Here is a 9409-nt window from a genome sequence, read left to right as displayed (position 1 = left end):
CACACTTGTGTCTCCGAACCCCCCCCCCCCCCCTCCCCCATGGTATAAAGATAAGGAGGGGGGAGGTTTCTGCTCTAGGACACTTTCTGTAGAGTGACCATGTTGTTCCTTCATAGATACAGAACAATGAGTGAGTATTGTCACCCGAGGACAGGGCTGGGCCAGCTGTGCTTTAACTACAAATGCCATCATGCCTCTGCCTCTTGGAGTCATGCCTGTAACTGTCAGTCTTGCAATGCCTCATGGGACTTGTAGTTTCATAACAACTGGAGGGCTGGAGTTGCGTTACTGGCGGGATCACCAGGGGAAACTAGAGGGAAGAAAGCCGGAAAATGAATGAAAACTCTCATTTAATATGGTTGGCCTGGTGTCAGAGTAGGAGACATGGCGGATCATTTGATGGGTCGGTTCTGATCGGGAAATCTCTACTTCTGCAGCTGAAATTGCCCCAAATCCAGAAGATTATGATGGAGTTTGAGAAGCAGGCAGAGATTATGGACATGAAGGAGGAGATGATGAATGACGCCATCGATGACGCAATGGGGGACGAGGATGACGAGGAAGAAACGTATGTATTCTGTTATCTGCTGTATGTGGAGGGGGGAGGAGCTTCTTTTATGTGTAATACGGCACATTCCAGCTGACCTCCGGCCTTCCCCTTCGGTCTTCCATCTGACCCCCGTCCCTCCCCTTCAGTCTTCTCTCTGACCCTCCGGCCTTCCCCTCCGGCCTTCCCCTCCGGTCTTCTGTCTGACCCTCCGGCCTTCCCCTCCGGTCTTCTGTCTGACCCTCCGGCCTTCCCCTCCGGTCTTCTGTCTGACCCTCCGGCCTTCCCCTCCGGTCTTCTCTCTGACCCTCCGGCCTTCCCCTCCGGTCTTCTCTCTGACCCTCCGGCCTTCCCCTCCGGTCTTCTATCTGACCCCCGTCCCTCCCCCAATACACATTTGAGGTGACTTTATTATGCAGTTGCCGTGACCTCCTATTTTTCCCCCCACAGGGACGCCGTTGTGTCTCAGGTATTGGATGAATTGGGCCTCAATCTTACAGACGAGCTCTCCGGTGAGTACTTCCTGCAGAAGACATTTCTAATTCACACATATAAATACACCTATGGCGCACAGAGCAGACGCATTGCCATGTGTTGCGGCGATGCGAGTTCCCTCAGCACACAAGTGTGAGCAGGCTGTACGCGTTCTTGCGCCGATTGGGTGTTTTGCTGACTTTGCGTTTTGGGTCCAGTATCCGTTCACAGTACATCTCATCCTCTCCTTGCACCATGCAGGCCTACCAAGCACGGGAGGATCCCTCAGCACGGCCACAGGGAAGAAAGCGGAGCCCACGGCCGCCCTGGCCGACGCAGACGCAGACCTGGAAGAGCGACTGAACAATCTGCGAAGGGACTGACGTGTCAATCGATGCATTACACGGACTCTTATCTATATGTATTGTTTTCTGTTATGAGTGAAGGATGGAGGTGAATTGGGGGGAACCCGGCAGGGGTTTAAAAAATGATGATTTGCGCATTAAACGCTGCGGCGTGAAGCCAGGATTTCCCCGCCCGGATAGCGGGTGTCAATCTCCACCCGCAGCTTTTGGCTGGTTCTGATTCTTCTGTAGCTCGAACACTCCCTTTGCGCACAGGTCGTGTAAGTCCGAGAAGACTGTTCTGTCTGTGTCTCGGTGTCCTAATTCTGCTTTCATACTGGGTGACATATGTTATTATATAGAATATAGGATCTGTAAAACCAAAGGCTTAAAGAGCACCAGTATCGCCACAGGGGGGTGGGAGGGCGGGAAGCATTTTGTACATGGTTCTTCCAGTAATGAAGGTTTTAGAGTATTTTGGAGGTGTCCAGTTTAGGGCCCACTCTAGTCCCGAGTGCCTTAATGTTTGTATAGTACTGTGGCAGTATGGGGTGAACAGCGCACCAGCATCATGTGACACCTTCATAGAACAATAGTACATAGAACTGGTACCATTCTTTACAACCATGTTTTGTCATTTTAAAAGATCCAGGAAGAGACCCACTCAATCCTCCCCTCAGCCGGTCCTGTCAGACAGCATGCAGCCTCTGCCTCTACCATGTGTTACTGCTGACACATTTCAAGGACTTCATTAAAGAGAACTATGGGGTAAGTGTTTTTCCCCAAAGTTCTCTTTAGGATCACAGGAGGACATATACTAACCTCCTCCCGTGACCTAAAGCTCACTATATAGCTGCTATTGCCTGCAATATACTGAGAGCGCCGCAGCCGGGACGTATCCCGACAATACTGTCCAGATCCAACCAGCTGCGTGAGTGACAGCTGGCTCTGCCTATCTAGAGGCAGAGCCAGCTGTACCCGCCCCCTCCCCCGTCCGTTCCACCAGTCAGCGCTGGAGGGGAGGGAGGGAATCTCTGCGGGGAACGGTGACTGACAGTCACCGCTCTCTGCAGGGAGATGATTGAGAAGTGAGCGAGGCACGGTATGTGTTCGCTCACTTCCTGATCTATTGAGCCGACGTGTGACAGTTTCTTTGTCAGAGGTCGGCTCAAACTATGAGGAGGAGTGGAAATCACTCACCTCAGAGTTCTCCTTTTACAGCTTGAATGAAGATGGTCTGCCCTGCAGTAATGCATGTTAGGGGCTGCAACAGGATCAGCTACCAGGGTTTTCATCTGTGCACTGAGTATCGAGCGGGTCTCCTCCTGGTCTCTATAGAACAAGATGTGGTTGTGAGTAGCAGTCTTTACTATTTTTTAAATCAAGGTTCTATAAAGGTGTCGCAGAATGCCAGTCTGGAGGAAGCAGCAAAGCCGGGGATCCGGTGTATCAGATAATCAATAGAGAACATTCATCTGGAAAGACTTATTTCAAAGGTTCCATGCTGTAGGATTGTATCCTTTTTCTTTCCACTTGAGCTGTAACTGTTTATAATGTATTAGTACTAGGACAGTGCTGGGAGGTTAGGTTGTAGGATAGCTAGGTTTCACATGCTCGGCTGTTGTTCAGCACCTGAGGATATCACGGTCAAGGTTCCATCCTTCATAGTCACCATGGTAGTATGTATAATGAAAAGGTGGTATGGCTTATTGGTAAAGGTGGTATGGCTTATTGGTAAAGGGGGTATGACTTATTGGTAATGGTGGTATGACTTATTGGTAATGGTGGTATGACTTATTGGTAATGGTGGCATGACTTATTGGTAATGGTGGTATGACTTATTGGTAATGGTGGTATGACTTATTGGTAAAGGTGGTATGACTTATTGGTAAAGGTGGTATGATGGCATGACTTATTGGTAAAGGTGGTATGATGGCATGACTTATTGGTAAAGGTGTTTGCATGAAAGTCAGGATTAACCCCTTTAAAATGCGCTGAAACCTCCATTACTCAGTAAAACACAAGTCCCTAGCTTCCCTAGCCGCCTCTATGATAATGGCTGCACATTTTAGGGCCGGGCTCTAGAACTCGGTGCTCTAAAGTTGTGCAATTGCAGAGGGCATCTAGAGGGAAGTGATTCCTCATAGCTGTCCTGCCTTCGTGTCATGTCTAGTATTACAGGGCAAATCCAGCAAGCGGGTATCAGGAGGAGGCGAATGTCGTGTAAGCTGCAGTCACCTCTGTGCCGTTGACCTGAACAATTTCTGGCCTCTTAGCACCTTTCTTGATCTGGTTGTTGGGCAGTTCTATGCAGACTGCTAAAATGTGACCCTAGAGGGGGGAAGGAATGGACCTGCAGGCTAGTGGCTCCCAATGGTTCCTCAGACTTGGACTTGAGCAGAGGATTTGTATATCCGGGCCACAGAGGTGAATGTAGCTTACACACTGGAGCAGGGGTCAGCAACCTTTATTCACATTGCGACAATTTACATGCTTTAGACCTTTGGTTCTCAACTGGTGGGTCGTGACCCAAAAGTGGGTCGCAGCCCCGTGTTCAGTGGGTCGCCGCATGCCTTCCACTTTAGTAGGCGAGAGGCTCCTCAGCCAACCTCTAGCGCAGCACTGTCAGTTCTCGTGCCAAGCGGCCATCCAAAATATGCTGCCCGGCGCAGAGTTTCAGCCTGAGGTGGGATGGGGCTATGGCCGCGAGGGAGCTCCATCCATATGTGCATTGCTTACAGCTCCCTCACGTGTTCTATAGAGTGACTTCATTTGTATGGTACCCCAAACTCATCTCCCACCCACAGTTCGTATGCCCGCACCAAAACATGCAGTACCCTAATGTTGTGCGTTCCATTGGGTCGCAACTTAATGACCGAGGACAAATGTGGGTCCCGAGGTTACACTGGTTGAGAACCACTGCTTTAGACAACCTGTGTGCCAATGAACAATAGGAGTTGTGTAGTTTGCAGATCAAATCTGCCCCATTTCCTGCAGCATAAGACAAGCAGGGATCTGATATGTATACCTATAAGCAGCTTCCAGTTCTGGAAGGAGGAAGACGGTGGGCAAGCGAGCTCCTTTACATACAGCACACCAACATCTGATGCTGACGCCGGGTCTACGCTGGCACTGGGTGGTGGGCCGGCACCTGAACTTCAGGTAGGTGGCTGGCCCGCAGACACAGAAGGGGCAGCCAGTCCTTGTAAATTATTGCCTAGGGAGCTCCTAATTGCAGCCTTTGGCAGTGGTGCTTCTGAATGCCACTAAAAGACATTGGGGGGAAATTTAACAAAATTGGAGCAGACAAAATCTGGAGAAGATTTGCACTGCAGCCAATCGGCTTTTCTCTCTCATTTTCAATTCTTACCTGACCAACCTGAAGAGAGATGCTGATTGGTTGCCATGGGTAACTGCTCCAGATTCTGTTTGTCCCAGTTTTGATGAATTCCCCTCATTGCATATCCACCTGAGCATGCATGCCGTAGGTTGCTGACCCCTGCAGTAGTCTCATCTGATTTTGGGTATCTCTCAGTGACTCGGTTACATGCTGTGTGATCTCGGTTTTGGGTCTGATTTCTCTTTATGGTGGCTTATCTCTCTATGTCCTTTGTAGTCCCCTCCTGTACAGATGTGTCTTTGTATAATATGTTTTACTCTAATAAAAAAAATAGTGTATTGGTAATACATGATTATCGTAAGATGTGTAGTTCCTTTTCCTTTCAGGGTCACAGATGGCACTAGAAAGCTGAACGTGGTTTTAACAGTTTCCAGCTTTAAAAAAGTTTTGGACAGACTTTAAAGAGACGCTGTCCCTTTCCCAGTCTGGGCAAAGTGACAGGGTCTGTGTAAAGGCGCCCCCCCCGAGTCACTCATAGTTGTCATTCATAAGTGGAGCTGTGATGTCACGTGACGGTTCTTGGGCCTAGCATACGTTTGGGACACCATATGCTCCCCCATACTTGGTTGCACCAGGCATTTTTGCTGGATGAATGGGCAACGTGACAGCCTCTCTATAATGGGATTTGTACATGTCTGTAAGTTTATACAATCTCTTCTTGACAGTTAAAAGACAAAAGTGCCATTTCTACATATTTTACATGTTCATAGTATCACCATTCCTCTGTATAGTCAAGGGTGGTCAGCTTGTTCCGGGCAGTTGATGGATGAGTGCAGAGCTGACGTCTCCTTAGAGCTTGTGCAGCTACTATGGGGCAAAGAAGCATCATCGATGTTATAAAGTGACTTTACCATAATACTTGTTTATTGATAACCAGATCAAAAGTAACTTTTATAGTGTCCTGCATCCAGAGGGGGTATTGTGGAAAGATCTGAATGGCAGCAGCCAAGCATCTTTGTCCAAGGCCGACACCAATTTGAGGTCGTGGTTTACTTTGTACGATCTTTGTGTAGCACAGTGCAGCCCTAAATGTCTCATTCCATCACATGTCCCCACAAAATGAGCAATATTCCTCATTTCAGGAAAGTGGATAGGGTCATACAAATCATTGTTTTATGCCCCATTTGGCCAGATGCACGTTAGAGCTGCTAGTGTATCGGTGCAGTGTATGGCAGCCATGGGTTCTATGGAGGAGGGCTTGGAACCAACAAGACAGTATAACTGTAGGGGTTATGGTGAGAAGGGGCTACATGAATCATGGGTTCTATGGAGTAGGACTTGGGACCCAACAAGTCAGTACAACCTTACAGGTTATGGTGAGAAAGGGCTAAAGGAATCATGACTTCTATGGAGTACGGCTTGGTGCCCAACAAGATGGTATAACCATACAGGTTATGGTGAGAAGGGCCTAAAGGTATCATGGCTTCTATGGAGGAGGACTTGGGACCCAACAAGACAGTATAACCATACACATTATGGTGAAAAGGGGCTAAAGGAATCATGGCTTCTATGGAGGAGGACTTGGGACCCAACAAGACAGTATAACCATACACATTATGGTGAAAAGGGGCTAAAGGAATCATGGCTTCTATGGAGGAGGACTTGGGACCCAACAAGACAGTATAACCATACAGGTTATGGTGAGAAGGGCCTAAAGGAATCATGGCTTCTATGGAGGAGGACTTGGGACCCAACAAGACAGTATAACCATACAGGTTATGGTGAGAAGGGCCTAAAGGAGTCATGGCTTCTATGGAGGAGGACTTGGGACCCAACAAGACAGTATAACCATACAGGTTATGGTGAGAAGGGCCTAAAGGAATCATGGCTTCTATGGAGGAGGACTTGGGACCCAACAAGACAGTATAACCATACAGGTTATGGTGAGAAGGGCCTAAAGGAATCATGGCTTCCATGGAGGAGGACTTGGGACACAACAAGACAATACAACCATACAGGTTATGAGAAAGGACTAAAGGAATCAAAATGCCCCCTGATGATAGAATAATCTTATTTTCGGGATATGTGATGGAATGACATCACTTCTCACCATAACCTGTATGGTTATACTGTCTCATTTGTACAATTTCTGAAACCCGTTGCTGTTCAGATTGGGATACCATTGAGATCCAAGAGCAGTCCTCTTCAATTGGCGATTCCATATGTGTTTTCATATAAAAAGGAACAAATCCTGTTTTTTTGCTCATCCTCTCCAATGCGCCTGTTTCTTCCATTGCTCACTAATCCACCTCAATCCCTGAAGTCTCCATTGGTCAGGTCACACCTCACCACAAGGCCCGGCAGTCTGGTTGGAGCACATTGTTCAGTCATCCTATGACGAATGAGGTCATTTGTGTTGGTGAAGCAGAAAGGGGCGGGGCTTTGTGGTTATCGTGTTTAATCACGTGTCTTTGAACTTCCACACGTAGCCTGCCAGCTGAGGTTGTATGTGTGAATGGAACATTTTATGGATTAGGCCACATGAGTAACTAATGCCTCTGCAGGCCTGAAAAAAAAACTCACGAAGGCTCACAAATTTCCGTAAGTTTGCCCCAGATACTTTTTAGTGTAACAAAAATTCATATCTGGACCAAACCCTACGGCTTGGCGCTTCCATCCTTCCACTTCATACAAGGCGAATACTGGATTTGAATGAAGGGTATGTACCTGTATGAATAGGTGGGTTTGTTTTATAATGTGGAGGGGTGGTGAGTGTCTGATGGCTTGCAGAATGGAGTTCCAGAAAGAAGGGCAATACAAAGGAAATGAAAGGGGGGTTAGTGGTGACAAGGGAGGAAGAATGCTGTGAGTGAAGTAGAGGTTTGAGGGGAATTCCTGGAGGATGAGACGAGATACGAGGTGCCAGACCGTTTGCAGTAGGGGTCCCTAAACTTCCTAAAAATAAAAGGACCAGTTTATAATGCTTCATGCTTTGGGGCAGACCAGTGGGGGTAGAAAATGCCCCAGCATCAGTGCATCAGTGAGAATAAATAAACAATGCCGATTATTGTTGGTGTCAGTGCCCCATCATTGGTGCCATTTGTCAGTGGAAAGAATAGCGCCCCATCATTGGTGTCAGTGGGAGGAACAGTATCCCATCGTTGGTATCATTAGGAGGAATAGTATCCCATCATTAGTGTCAGTGGGAGGAATAGTGCCCCATCATTGGTGTCAGTGGGAGGAATAGTGCCCCATCATTGGTGTCAGTGGGAGGAATAGTGCCCCATCGTTGGTGTCAGTGGGAGGAATAGTGCCCCATCATTAGTGTCAGTGGGAGGAATAGTGCCCCATCATTGGTGTCAGTGGGAGGAATAGTGCCCCATCGTTGGTGTCAGTGGGAGGAACAGTATCCCATCGTTGGTGTCAGTGGAGGAATAGTGCCCCATCATTAGTGTCAGTGGGAGGAATAGTGCCCCATCGTTGGTGTCAGTGGGAGGAACAGTATCCCATCGTTGGTATTAGGAGGAATAGTGCCCCATCATTAGTGTCAGTGGGAGGAATAGTGCCCCATCGTTGGTGTCAGTGGGAGGAATAGTGCCCCATCATTGGTGTCAGTGGGGGGAATAGTGCCCCATCCTTCGTGTCAGTGGAGGAATAGTGCCCCATAATTAATGTCAGTGGGAGGAATAGTGCCCCATCATTGGTGTCAGTGGGAAGAATAGTGCCCCATCATTGGTGTCAGTGGGAGGAATAGTGCCCCATCCTTGGTGTCAGTGGGGAGAATAGTGCCCCATCCTTCGTGTCAGTGGAGGAATAGTGCCCCATAATTAATGTCAGTGGGAGGAATAGTGCCCCATCATTGGTGTCAGTGGGAAGAATAGTGCCCCATCATTGGTGTCAGTGGGAGGAATAGTGCCCCATCCTTGGTGTCAGTGGGGGGAATAGTGCCCCATCCTTCGTGTCAGTGGAGGAATAGTGCCCCATAATTAATGTCAGTGGGAGGAATAGTGCCCCATCATTGGTGTCAGTGGGAGGAATAGTGCCCCATCATTGGTGTCAGTGGGAGGAATAGTGCCCCATCATTGGTGTCAGTGGGAGGAATAGTGCCCCATCCTTGGTGTCAGTGGGGGGAATAGTGCCCCATCCTTCGTGTCAGTGGAGGAATAGTGCCCCATAATTAATGTCAGTGGGAGGAATAGTGCCCCATCATTGGTGTCATTTGGAGGAATAGTGCCCCATCATTAGTGTCATTTGGAGGAATAGTGCCCCATCATTAGTGTCATTTGGAGGAATAGTGCCCCATCATTAGTGTCAGTGGGAGGAATAGTGTCCCATCTAATGTTTAGAGTATCAGAACTACATTCTGTGCATCTTTCCTCCAGAATTTGGTAAAATTGTCACTCTTGTACACAATCGGCTAAACAACGTACATCCTTCAGGCAAAACATATTTTTATTTACTGATTTCCAAATACAAGTTTAAGATCTTTTTGTCTGTGACAGAATTCAGGAGCCGTTCAGGACACTGTCAGGAACTGTGCCTGACTTTCATCAACACATAGATATGACACTTCCTGGAACGTACAGACAACACGGAGTCACAGAAGAGGAGGGGAACGTACGGATCTCTGGTCTTCATACTAGTGCGTTGTCTAAATCCTGCAAATTCTACGCCAGATTTTGTATAGGAAATAGATCAAAATTT

The 9409-nt window shown here is 48.0% G+C and overlaps 1 protein-coding gene across 1 annotated transcript in view; it reads left to right on the top strand.

Annotated features, from left to right (window-relative positions):
• CHMP2A (charged multivesicular body protein 2A) overlaps positions 1–1765 on the top strand; it is a 5903-nt gene extending 4138 nt beyond the window's left edge. The window contains exons 4-6 of the mRNA XM_018574104.1: positions 438–568; positions 998–1059; positions 1283–1765. Of these exons, the coding sequence (XP_018429606.1) occupies positions 438–568; positions 998–1059; positions 1283–1404 (315 nt within the window). The 3' untranslated portion in view covers positions 1405–1765. The remainder of the gene's footprint in view (positions 1–437; positions 569–997; positions 1060–1282) is intronic.
• Positions 1766–9409: the final 7644 nt, after the last annotated feature.

This window comes from Nanorana parkeri, unplaced genomic scaffold (assembly GCF_000935625.1).
Source record: "Nanorana parkeri isolate BGI_ZX_2015 unplaced genomic scaffold, ASM93562v1 scaffold2737, whole genome shotgun sequence".
In the NCBI taxonomy this organism is placed as follows: Eukaryota; Metazoa; Chordata; class Amphibia; order Anura; family Dicroglossidae; genus Nanorana; species Nanorana parkeri.
This window is presented reverse-complemented; position numbering and strand designations above follow the sequence as displayed.